Raw genomic sequence first — 13,898 nt, 5'->3', positions numbered from 1 at the left:
AGTACGATAACAACTAGATGAATAGACCAGTTGCAAATGGAACCAGTGCGCTGGTTGCAACCTAAACAACATTACTGGATTGTTTCTGGAGATAACATAACACAACTGATTGTTTCTGACTACTGCATAACACAACAGATTGTTTTTGCATGAATCTAATTGTTCGACTGACTACTATCCCATTCAATTGGCAACGGACGACCACCAATTCTAAACTTATCAAGCGAACCAGGAATTTCAGCTTGGTTTAAAGGGTGGAAGATCTCGTAATGCAACAGCTCACATCTGTATATCGGGCCCTTGAACTGCAATGGCATAAAAACATCATAATGGTCAGTGACTATATTATGATGCACACATAGAAAACACACAAAAAAAGCACCAAAACAGATAGAAAATCAGTTGACAGCATGGCTAACCGGATTGATTTCCTTGGTCATTTTGTCCCCATCATAATATTCCATGTACTTCCATACAAAAAAAAGACAATCGCTTTGACCTGCTTGCTTTGGCACATCAATAAAAGGCCGCCTCCACTTGCTAACTCTGGGTAACTTGAGGTTGGAAACTTTCTGGAAGGCTGCATCAATGATTGGGATTTTGGCAAAGACAGCCTTGTGCCGTTCTTCCTAATTAGAACAATTCAGGAAGTAGTCGTTTGAGTCCAGCACATCAATACGCTTATGGATAAAATTGAAGCAATATACAAAATAGTGAGCACCATCTTTGATAGGGACAAAAACCTGGTGCAAGGAAGGAGTAGAAAACTAATTACTAAAAATGGAAAACATATATGAAAAAAGAAGTTGCAAGAAAAAAGTATAGACAGTTGCAAAGTATGTGTCCTGGTGATTGCAACTGTAAATGATGGAAAGTAAAAAATTGTAGGTATGAAAAAAGTGGGTTGGGGAAAAGGTCTGCTAACCAATTTTGCTCTTGACAAATCATAGTTTTCGCACTCAGACATCAGATGATTCCATACATATATGAATTCTTCCGTCTCAGATTTATCAGCGTTGAGTACTGCTTCACACGTTGATACATTGAACTGTATGTGTTTTCCAGTTTGGAGAATAAATAAAAAGAGAAATGATAAATGATTAAATTAGTTTAAACACATAAATGCAAGACAGTATACAAAAAATACATGGTTTTGGAGAAGAAACTTACATAAAAACCAGTGGTCAGAAACACTCTGTATCCACAAGAATCAACCTTGTGCACAATATCATCATGTCGCATGCAGTGCACGAAAAAATCTATGATTCCTGATTCACCAAGGGTGTCATTAGAAAAAAGATGTTAAAATTTCCTCGCCAGTTAGTCCAACAAGAAGGCCAAACTCCAACAAAATTCTCCTGCATCAACAAAAAAAAAAGAAAAAAACATATGGATTAGTGAGAAGAACAGGAGAATGTGCAACTGCTGGTGTGCTGTGATTGCAACTGTTGGTCTAGTGTGATTTCAAAGTACTGAATAACTCTGGGAAATTCTGTTACACAAATATGATTGCAAACTACTGGTGTAGTATAATTGCAACTAGTGTGTTGTAATTGCATGTACTATATAACTCTGTGAAATTCTTTTTAAATAAAAATGATTGCAACTTATGTTATGGTGTGATTGCAACCACGCATTAGGTGCGATTGCTACTGCTATATAAGTAACTAACTGTTCAAGAAAAATAATTGCTACTTGGTTAGAATTGCAAAATAAAAAGTAAATAGCAATTGCAACTTGGGAAAAACAAAAAAAACCTTTTCAGCTCAGGATCAGATGCGATCTTCCGCCTAAGTGCAACAGCCTTGGCCAGGGGTATCTCAGGTCGATTACGAGGGATCTTGAACGGGGATATGTACTCCCTAGGCTTCTTCAGCACTCTATCACCTAGGCGCTTGAATATCATCCTTTGAAACTCACTGAAATCAGCCTGGCCTACTGAGACTTCGTCTTGAGAAAGTCGGATTGGTTGGGTCAAATTGTTGATATCATCATCAGACTCCGCCGGGAACTGGATATCATCAAATGATGAGCTGGGTCCTGCCTGGCCATCAATGCTCTTCTCCAAACTATCAATCTCAGCTTTGGCCTCCTGACGAAGCATGTTCAACCTATCCTCGTACTGTTGGCGCTGCTCAGCATATTCTTTTGACATTTGTAACTGGAACATCTTCTTTAACTTGGCAGCGGGCACCGGCTTTTTCAAAGCTTTGATGTTGTCCTTTAGCTGTTTCTAGATTGCAACCTGTATCCTTTTCTCCTCCGCTTCAACCTTCTTCTCGGCATCAGCCTTCTTCTTCACAACTTCTTCAGCTGCAGCCATTCTCTTAATCTCAGCTTCTTCAGCCTCAGCCTTTCTCTTAATCTCAGCTTCTTCGGCCTCAGCCTTTCTCTTAATCTCAGCTTCTTCGGCCTCAGCCTTTCTCTTATCCTCAGCTTCTTCTTCCTTCTTCTTCTCAGCTTCTTCAGCTACAGCCTTTCTCTTGATCTCAGCTACAGCCTTTCTCTTGATCTCAGCTACTTCGGCCTCAGCCTTTCTCTTATTCTCAGCTTCTTCTGCCTTCTTCTTATCAGCTTGTTCGGCTTCAGCCTTTCTCTTCTCAGCCTCCTCAGCTTCAGCATTCTTCATCTCAATCTCAGCCTTCTTCTCAGCCTCTGTCTTCTGTGTGTTGGCAACTTGAATGGACCTATCGCTCCTCCTTGAGTAAGTTATATGATCCTGGTGCAGTTGAGTAGAATAGCCAAATTAACATATTTGTATTATGAAAGTGAATCATTTATATTATAAAAAAAAGACACGAATTGCACGAACATACCTGGGCAGTAGGATGCTGCATCCCAGTGTCCCTGCTTAGAGGCTCCTCTTCTGTCTCAGGTGCTCCTTGTTCATAATATATGATTAATTGCAAGTTGGTATAAGCTATGATTACTACAATAGGTGGGGCCCGATTGCAACTATGGACTGCTTTCACATGGGTATCAGATGATCTTACCACAGGCCGTTGATCATTGCCAGCGGGGTTTGAGGAAGCCTTCCTCTTGCGAACAGTAATTCGTGGTGCACGAGTCGGCTGGCTATTGGGAGGGGACTGTAATTGTAGAAAAAGGGGAAAATCATAATATTAATCAGAAAAAAGGAGTTGATGGTAATAAAAAAACACAATAAACTAACCTCGCCATCAATGCTTGCAAAGTGCTCTGGGGAATACATCATTTGCAATATATCATCAATACTTCGGATTGACCAGCGTAAATCAGGAGGTGCTGCCAGGGGAAAGAATAAAAAATATAAATGAAAAAAAGGAATAATCAAGATGAGAGAAAACATTTTTTAAGCATGGAAGACATAGGTAGGCTTACTTCTATTCAAATTTCCCTCTTCCAGATCAATGTCATCACCACACAATGGGGTTCTCGTAAAATCTAAGCTGTCATCAAGATCTCCACCACTGCAATCCAACTGTATTTCTTCACTATCACCTCCTCTAGATTGGTCTTCCGGTACATTTGAAGTAGTTCCTGATCCTCCATACAAATTTAAAAAAGTGATTGAAAGCACAAAGTGATGTATATGGGTAAAATTGCAACTTGTATGGTGGGTGGTTGCAACAATAATATTATACTATATGCAATAAAAAATACCTGCTCCTGCTCTAGTGTCAATTGCAACGGGACTCCGTATAATTTCTTCACCATCACCTCCTCTAGATTGGTCCTCCGGTGCAATTGAACTAGTTCCTGCTCCTGCATACAAATTTAAAAAATGATTGTAAACACATATTGATGTGTCTGGGCAAATTGCAACTTGTATGGTGGGTGCTTGCAAACAATAATATTATCCTATATGCAACAAAAAATACATGCTCCTGCTCTAGGGTCGTTCTTCACCTTCCTCCTGCGCTCTTTGGCAGCTCGCTTCTCAACGATAGCGTCAGCGATAAGCTTCTGAATGCCAGTGTAGCACTCGTGGTGAGCTTTTGCCATAAGGTCGCGGGATATTGTTGAATACTTCACAGCCTTCTGTGCGTACGACTGGGCTTCACTAGTGCTTTCATCAAACGCCTTCAAGATGTTCAGCGCATCTGACTTGCTACTCCTTCCAACTAAATCAGTAATACTCTGACCAAAAGAAGATCTAAAGCTAGGGTACTGGTAAAAGACTGGGGGTTGGATATTGAAGGAAGCATGACCGACGGGATCATGGGATGTGCCAAGCACATCAGCAGATGTCCCAGTAGGTGCTGCTGTTGCTACTGGGACAGATGCTGCTGCTACTGAGTTAGGTGCTGCTGTTGGATTAGGGACTGCTACTGGGGCAGGTGCTGGTACTGGAGCATGTAATATTGCTAGAGCACCAATGGGGACGCTGTAGCACGTGTCAGTGATACTTCTCAACTGAAAGTAAAAAAAACAATGATAAAATGATAAATGAATACCAAATTGCAACTATTGTGGAGTATCATTTGCAACTTACCCTGAGGTGTCCAAACTCAGTGGTCCCAGGAGGAACATCTCCCCTGAGATCCATATTTGCTATAGCATCAATCATCTTGGAGTCCAAGAAAGCACATCGAGGGATTGAAAAAGGACTTGTGTCTAATCCATGTTGCAGGTTGTCGACATAAAGCATCTGCATGTTTTTAACATTAGGAAAAAGACACATGGGTATTTTAGGTTGAATTCATATAATGAAAAAAAGTAAACCAAATTGGCACAGGTGCAATAAGCCAGTTGAAATAGAAAAATACTAAAATTATTGCTACTTTATGAACAACATAAATTACAAAATACATGTGAATGTGTGAACTAAGTTATCATAAAAAAAATAAAAAAAATGCCCTCAAATTGCAACTTGTAACATATGACAGTTGTAACAGTAAACATAAAAAATTACTACTTGTGTAATTGGAAGAGTAAGTTGCAAGGGCAAAAATTGAATGTGTGTGTTGAGCTTACAGCTACAAAGATCCCGCATCCACTGATGGGTGCATTAATGCCTTTCTCCGCAAAATCCTTTCTATAAAGACGAGCAGCTATGCTCAGCCTGTCTACTACAGCTTTGCACCAGTTCTTGTTGCCCATGTTCTGGATGTCCTGAGTGTACTTCACATCATCAATCCTGATGCGAGTGTCAGTATTGGAGAATAGCAGACACTGAAATGCTGCCATGAAAAAGGCTCTCAGGCCCAGCTCCCCATTGAGAGTCCTCTTCTGCAATCTATCAGTGATAACAGATATATTGATACCAGATATGCGTCTATAAGATTTGCCACAAATTTGCTCCCCCAGCTCGTCCCGCAAGGCACGAGCATCTGCATCAGACATGGGGGGCGGATCATTGCCAACGTTTGGTAACTGCAAAACACACCAAACACTGTGTTCGGTGATTTGAATCTCTTTTCCACCACCAATCTCTAATTTCATCGTTTCTGGGTTAAGCTTCCGCATCAGCCAGCTGAGCAACTTTCTCGACAATAAGTGCGGCTTGAATCTCAGCAAGCCGCCAAACCCCTTAGCAACCACTTCACTTTTCAATTCATCAGATAGAGAATTCACAAGCTTTATAAATTTCCCAGGTGAGCATCGAATAGCTCGTGTCTTAGTTATACCCTCATCCATTATAAAAAACACTGAAAAATGGGAATAAAAAAACATGAGGGCACAAACACATGGTACAGATCTCATAACCAAAAATTGCTAATCAACAAACTAAAACACACAGTACAAAAATAGGAACAAAAAATAGTTGCAATACACACTAATGCTGCACACATACATTAGTACTGGGACAGAATTGTAACATGCGCCATAAGCCAGTTGCAACAAGACTGCTAAAAAAATTACTACTGGGACAATTGCAACAGTGAATTTAAACAAATAACTAGTTGTATACGAGCACAGTTATAAAAGACAGTAATGATGTATGTGGTCTGAAAGTAAAAATTATACAGTTGCAACTTATGTCATGGACCAGTTGCAACAAAAGGTACACTGCAGTTACAAAAGAAGTGGAAACATCTGAGATGATAATCTAGAACACAAACTGCTTATTCAAAAATGAAATGTATCCGCATAAAATACAACAATTAATAATTCCAATCAACGAATAATACTAGTTGCAACACTTGGGGAAAAAATAGGGTTTACCTGTCTATTACCGAAAATAACAAAACAAATCCAAAAAATGGGGACAGAGAAATGGGAGAGAGAGCGGATGCGCTTACACGGCGGGCGCACGCGCAAACTACTCCGGCGCGGGCTACGTCGACGTTCGCGGTCTACGTCTCCGGCGAGCAAACGATTCTGACGGGAGCGGAGGATCCGTTCGCGGAGAAGTGTGGAGGGGCCCGGAGCGGGAACGAGCGGGAGCGTGCGGGATGGACGAAGACGGGAACGGGAGCGAGCGCACAACGGCTACGGCGAGGGCTAGGTCGCCGGGGAAGAGAATAGATTGAGCCGTACGCGGAGGACCGGGAAAGTGGAAAAGGCGCAGTCGGGCGCGGGGAAGTGAAAAGGCACAATAGTCGGTTCGGCTGTGTGGATCGGTTGGGTCGGACCATGTGCACCTGGGCGCGTAGGTTGCGCCTGGGTGCATTCTCTATATTGAATGCACCCAGGTGTAATATATAATAACAGTATATATATATATACTAGGAACGTGCCCGTGCGATGCCACAGAATACAAATTGCGACCCTTTAATAGACTTAGGGCCCTGACGACGTGCGGCGTGAGTACAATAGTGACGGCAAAATATGTGATTGTTAAACATAGATATAGAACGATATAAATAAGTCTACCCAAATAGATTGAAATGGAATCACACAAATAGTTTATAAAGAGTAAATATATAATGCTTAATCATAAGTAAATATGTTGACACCTTGTACACTAATCTAATCTTTTTTAATAATATTGTTAACTCTCTGTTGTATATTTGCCGGGATGGCATATCTGCACGAATTTTCCTCGTAACTTAACAGTTCAATAATAAAGTTCCTCCGAAGAACCTTTGCATCCTACACATAAGACATATAAGAGAACAAAACGTCAATTTTTTATTATTTAATTGGAATGTATGTTACGCGGAGCTCGTTGGGCTTCCACGGCGATGGCGAGGTCTATTAAAATGGGAATACCTGGCAGCGATGGCGAGGTCGTTGGGCTTCCACGGCTGCAAATCGGCACTGCTTCTGCTACGCGGAGCTCGCGACCGATATCCCGTCGGCTGGTGGCTCACAATCTTCCGCGCCGCTGCTAGTATGGGGACCTGGCGGCGATGATTGAACAAGATCTTCCGTGCAGCTGCAAGGGGCTCACGATCGCACGGGTGTTAATAAAATTAATGTGATGCATATACCAGCAAATTGATATTAAAATGGGAATACCTGGCAGCGATGGCGAGGTCGTTGGGCTTCCACGACAGCAAATCGGCACTGCTTCTGCTACGCGGAGCTCGCGACCGATATCCCGTCGGCTGGTGGCTCACGATCTTCCGCGCCGCTGCTAGTATGGGGACCTGGCGGCGATGATTGAACAAGATCTTCCGCGCAGCTGCAAGGGGCTCACGATCGCACGGGGATTTTGGTTGCGGGGCGGGGCGAGACGGATGGGGACGACGTCGGGATGGGATGGAGATGAGCTCTTTGACGGCACAGAGGGCGGGTATATCGCTGCAATCCATGGCGTGAGAGTTAAGGAGGTGGTAGTTGACGGGGAGAACGGCGTGGGGATCGCGATCGGAGCGGGATTTGTTTGTTCGCGGCTTGAAGATGAGGATTCGGGGCGCCATGGGAATGCGCGGCTATCGGAGGATGAGTCGCGCAGCGCGGGGAAATCGGCGGGGGCGAGGGCGGCTGCGCGCTGCGCGGGGGCGGGGTCGGGTGCGCGTGGGCGGGGTCGGCTGCGGGATCGGCTGCGCGCTGCGCAGGGGCGGGGGCGGCTGTGCGCTGCGGGGTCGGCTGCGCGGGGGCGGGGTCGGGGTCGGCTGCGCGCTGCGCGGCGGGATCGGCTGCGCGCTGCGTGGGATCGGCTGCGCGCTGCGGGGTCGGCTGCGCGGGGGCGGGGGCGGGGTCGGCTGCGTGCTGCGCGGCTGCGCGGGCGGCTGCGCGGGCGGCTGCGCGGGGATGGAAGTGGACTGCGGCTGCTGTAGCGGGATCGGGATCGGACGGTGGTGATGGACGTAATTGGACGGTTGGGATACAGGCGGGGGCATGGTTGTGCCTGGTCTACACTACCGTCTTAAGGATTAGTATATATATATATATATATATATATATATATATATATATATATATATATATATATATATATATATATATATATATATATATATATATATATATATATATATATATATATATATATATATATATATATATATATATATATATATATATGAGACAACGAGAATATAAGTGGGGTTGAGTTGTTTCAAATGGCTAGGAATATATATCATGCACCATGAAAAATTCTTTCCGTTGAAATAATATTTCCAGTGAAATTATTCATCTTACACTTTTCGCAATCCGATTTGCCCATGCATCTGGTGACACACTTTGCCCTACAAAGTGCCGTGGAGCAGCAACATAAGCACCATCATTAAACAACACCATGAGCAGTTTAAAAGCACGCTCCCCTCTGTTCTCTTGTCAAGTGTGATGTGTGTGTATATAAAGAGGGAGATAGTGTGTGTGTGTGTGAGAGAGAGAGAGTCAGAGAGAGAGGGGGAAGGGAATATATACCGTGATTTCTTCCTTTTGGGATCGGAGTTGGGACAGGTCTTCCAGTGTGGGTTTCAAATGTGTTTCATCTTTAATTAGTTCCAAAGCTTATACATTCCTCTCAGAAAGCTCTTTGCCTCTGATGTTGATGTGGAGGAATCATCCATATGCTAATACTTGAAAACTATTTCTATTTGAGTCAAACCTCCTGTCCATGCATATGCCAATGGAAGAAGCCTTTGATGCATGAGGCACCTCATTCCAAAGGCATTTGATTCGCCCACCCAAGAGTTGACCTCCGAATATAATTTCTTGCCCGCGCGCGCTCTCTCTCTCTCCCTCAGATAGTGGGAGCTTTGCTTTCTCCTTGTTGCTACAGAGCTGAGGCTAATAGTGGACTTGTTGCTGCAGAGCTGAGGCTTTATTCTCACAAGAATTCCTTGTGACCATGGTCATAGTCATACACAACATAGATATGATCTCTCTCTCTCTCTCTATCTATCTGTGTGTGTCTCTCTCTCTCCCCCTCTAGTCTAGGCCCGCTTGCTTGCAAGTGATCGAGTGCATGCACAAAAGGGAGTGTGCTATAACTCTCATGCGCCATATCTCTTTCTTCTCCCCCTCTCTACTCTCATTTACTCATGAGGTCATATAAGACATGAAGGTGTTCAAGGGAAAGATTTGGGCAGCAATAGGCTCACTCATGGACCCTGCCGGCACAGCGTCCACCACCAAGTCCTCCTCGGCGGCCGCAGTTCCCGACCGAGCGCTCCTCACTGACATCGAAGCGGCCATCGAGCGGTGCACCGGCAGCAGCGGAGGCGTCAACGACGACAGGCACGTCCACGAGATCCTCTTCCTCGTCTCCAACGCGCCGGGCGCGATCACCTTCCTCTCCCGCCGCATCACGGCGCGCCTCGAGAACGCACGCGCCCCGGCCGCCGCGCTCCGGTCCTTGCTCCTCGTGCACCGCCTCCTCCGCGCCGGCGACCGATACTTCGAGCAGGACTTCCGCGGACTCTGGGCCTCCCGCGAGCTCCGCGTCGACGCGCCCTGCTCGCCCCTCACCGCCGGCACGGGTGCGGCGGTCGCCAGCGGAGCGTGCGCCTTCGTCCACGGCTACTCGGCCTACCTTGAGGAGCGCATGCAGTGGGTCATAAACCAGGCCGGCAACCTGGAGCCCGCGCGGATGACACCACAGACTGACCACGGCGCCGGCAAGCCCCCGCACTTCTCTTCCTCTTCTTCCTCCTCCTCCTCCTCCTCCCACGACGCCAGCGCCGAGACGCTCCTGTCCAAGCTCGCTATGTGCCAGAGCCTGCTAGACCTCGCCATCCAGCTGCTGCCGGACAACAACACGAGCGCCAGCGCCGCCGTGCGGTCGGCCTTCGGCATTGTGCTCCGTGAGAGCTTCAAGGTCTACGTTGCCTTCGCGGAAGGCGTCGACGTCATGCTGCTGCTGTCCAGGAGCCTCGCCGGGCTGAGCAAGCCTTCGAGGGTCACCGCTCACGAGATACTGAAGAAGGCGTGCGCCCAGACGCCGGAGCTCAAGGAGTTCTACCTCAAGTGCAAGAGGAGTAACGCGAGCAGCACGAGCCTCGAGTACCCGCTCGTCAGGGTCGTCACGCCAGCGCAGGCCTTTGCGCTGGAGATGATGGAGCCGGTGACGATGATCCCGATCCCGGAACAAGATGGCTATCCTGAAGAGGTCGAAGCCAAACCTGAAGCAGAGGCGATCGACAGTGGTGCTTCGCCGTTCGCGCACAAGATGGAGACCACGATCAGCACGGTGTGGGTCCAGTTCGATGATGAGGACCAGAAGCTGATGACCACTGCTGCTGCTGGCCACTCCTTGAAAGCCGTGCAGCCAAGCTAGCAAGCTAGCCTTTTGGAGTTCTTGCAAGTAAATTCTAAGTGTGTTAATTTTGCGTTCTCCGGATTGAGCGGTCTTGTTCCTCTCTTCTTGATATTCTTGTGTGCAAGGTTGATTATTTGTTTTGAAGGATTTGTAAGTGTCTCGATTCAGCTGAGAATAAGCAAATAATTCTTCGTCTTTGCCTTCCTTTGCTCCATCTCGTTCCCAAATCTTCATGTCAGCTCATAGTGTCATTTCCATGTACCTCTGTTTTTGTGCTATTCGTATTCCCATCATGATCAGTTGGAAAACTTTATCGGCGACACGGAATTCGATAAACCCGATTTCCCTCTTTACCTGTGATCTTCTATATTTTTTATCAGACGAAATTTTCAAATTTTTTAAAATGACACCTCCCAAATGTCCAAATTAAAAGTTGGTTGGTTTATGTGTCTTCTCAGGCTCCCCTAGGGCACCGAAAACTCTACATTTTTCTCTCAATATTTGATTGATTGGTCTATGTTGTTTTCGTTTGTTAAATGTCTACTAGTTGGTTGCCCGTGTATTGCGACGGCTCACAACAATACCCACGTAAATTATCTACCAAAAAAATCTCAATGTTTTTTATTGATTGTCTCGCTCTCCGCATAATATTTTTTTATTTGACTAACTGATGTTGTTGTTTACTCCATCCAATATGTATTGTTACAACACGACCAATAAAGGGAGCGATTAGAAGATAGTTCACAATGACTGACTGAACGAACAAAGATTATAGAATGACATTGTCGGAGAGGAAATCTCCGGCCGGGTGGCGGAGTGCACCCGCCCGAAATCCTAAGATGAGGAGGGGCCTAAGCGTTTTGCTTGTTGCGAGATGAAGGAATGAACACAAGAACACGCAAGAGTTTAGAGTGGTTCGGGTCGCCGGAGTGTAATACTCTACTCCACTGTGTGTTGTATTGCTTGAAAGCTGGAGTTATCTTGGATGACTTGGGTCTGAGTCTAAAGATTCAGCTTGCGTTGTAACGTTGTATGCCTCCCCTTTTATAGCTAAAGGGGGGCATGTACAAGAGTACTGAGCCCCGACATGTGGGCCCAGTAACATAGCGGATGTAGCTACTAATACCTTCTGCTGGAGCAATCTTCTTACGCCCTGACACCCGAGATCTGCGTAGCCTCGGCGTGCAGGGGGAAGCTTCTCGCATAAGGGATGAGTACAGTGCACCGCGCAGCACGGGCGCACTGTTTCGGCAATGGACTGGACAGGTGCGCCGTCTGCAGGGTGGCCCTGGCGCCGCCTGCCAGCGGAATGGACAGGACGCAATAAATGCCGTGGGGGCACATCACCTGTCAGAAGGGCGGACAGGCGGCGTGTACTTTCCGCAATAAATGCGGAGGCCGCGCGGCTCAGAGCCCTTATGTCATGCTCTGTCCACTGGCCTACGTCATGGGCAATAAGCCATGTGGCCGCATTAGACCCTCGGTCGAGCGGGGAGCGGAGGCGCTCCGGATAGAGCCTGGACACGCGTCAATACCGGACCCATGCCTAGGTTACGGCACTCCCTCTCCCGGGACCTTGTTATGGGTGGTCCGGAGCTCAATTGATGGGGTCCGAACCCCATCCAATGGCTCCGGGCTGCTTTACTTCGGGGGTCCGGGTTGTGCGCATAGGGGCCCTGCGCCTTCTAGGCCCGATGGCGTTGTCTCCGAGAACGCCACCTTAACTGCTCACGAGATACCCCTGGGACTGTTCTCCGCGCGGCTAAGGGTAGCCGCGCAGGCATCGTGCCTTCATACCGTAGTAAGGGGTACCCCTAATCTAGGGTACCGACAGACATAATTCCACCATACATAGACCAAATAAGAGGAAGTTTGTGAGCTCAAGTTTCTAATATAAGTCACATGAACTCAAACTTATAAAAATAGATAGATCAAAATATGGAGTGGTTGCTAAAGTCAGGCATCAATAAAAACTGGATGCGCTCCATACAAATTATGGTACTTCGTTAGCGTGACAAATCATCGCTGCTCCATCTAATTCATCAACCTCAAACACCATAGAGTCCATTGCGTCAGTGTGGTCTCAAAAACGACCTAATGCATGAAAGAGCCAAGAACACAAGGGACGAGCATCCTGTGGTAGTGCCCGCATGGATCTCCAAATCCTAATACATATTTTGCAGGATCCATGAGCCATCATCAGAAGAACACAAACCATGTGCAGACAATAAATAAAGTATTAACACAACCAAATTATGTTTAGTCTTTAGCACAACAAAAAACTAACACCCAAAACAACAGAGCAACATCACAATAATTTTTGCAATGACAGAAGGATGGGTGACAGGTACATAGAAGTGGTAGAAGCATTTCGAGTCGACACAGTGGTAAGGGAAAGACCATGTAGACAGGCGATGCCGAGCCATCGAACGGGTACCATATGCAACAAATTAGGGATCCCCATCCCTTGCCTCCCCCACTTTCAAGGTTTCGTAGAGCAGGAAGGGAAGGGAAGAGGCGAACATACCTGTTCGTTGCCGAAGAAGGACACGACGAAGACCTAGTCATCTGGAGGCGACATAGGTAGTATACCGCTAGATACATATAGGGAGAGAGCACGCAAGCGGAGAAAGAAGCCCAGCCGGAGCAGCTCCCAAACCGGAGCAGCTGGAGGCGACATAGGTAGTATACCGCTAGATACATACGGGGTACTGTTCACCTATTTATAGGAAATCATACCGCTATGTACGTTATTACATTCATACCCTCAACAATTACATACAATGGTTTACAAATGTCACATGGACAATATTGTCATTTGCACTCAACAACTTAAACAACACCTTCTCCATATGTCGCCTTCCTGCTTCATCATGACGAAGCTTCCTTCGTCGTACTTCCATTGATCTATATCGAAGCTTTTCTGGTAACGAAGCTCCTGTAATACTTAATAATATACTAAAAAATGGTTAGCCGTGTTTTTGAGGACCTTAGGAAGACGAAGGCCCCCAACAGTAGCCCCTCATAGTATTAGTTTGTTCTTTGGTAACAATTCAGACTGTGAAATGAACGAAGGCCTTTAGCCGAAGGTCCGAAAAAACACCTTCCCTTCGGTAGAATAGCGAAACCTTCCGTATCGTGGGGCCCATCGTGTAGTGGTGCTTTGCATATATATATATATGAGGGTTGCGATGAAAATATTTTTCATGCTATCAAGCTTGTGTTGGGTTTTTTCATTTTAGCTTTCTAATTCTGTAACCGTGATTGCTTTGGAGCTTCAGTTTTTTGTTTCAATCAACGCCTGAGTTGGCCGAAGACA

At 46.0% G+C, this 13,898-nt stretch overlaps 1 protein-coding gene across 1 annotated transcript; it reads left to right on the top strand.

The window, feature by feature from the left end:
* Positions 1-8,788: 8,788 nt before the first annotated feature.
* On the top strand, positions 8,789-10,784 carry LOC103652838 (putative clathrin assembly protein At1g33340). Its single transcript, XM_008679825.3, has one exon. The coding sequence runs from the start codon at positions 9,380-9,382 to the stop codon at positions 10,595-10,597; it is 1,218 nt and encodes a 405-aa protein (XP_008678047.1). The 5' UTR covers positions 8,789-9,379; the 3' UTR covers positions 10,598-10,784.
* The last annotated feature ends 3,114 nt before the right edge of the window (positions 10,785-13,898 follow it).

The sequence above is a fragment of the Zea mays genome, chromosome 4, assembly GCF_902167145.1.
Source record: "Zea mays cultivar B73 chromosome 4, Zm-B73-REFERENCE-NAM-5.0, whole genome shotgun sequence".
NCBI lineage: Eukaryota > Viridiplantae > Streptophyta > Magnoliopsida > Poales > Poaceae > Zea > Zea mays.
Note: the sequence above shows the minus strand (reverse complement) of the source record. Positions and strands in the feature narration are given on the sequence as shown.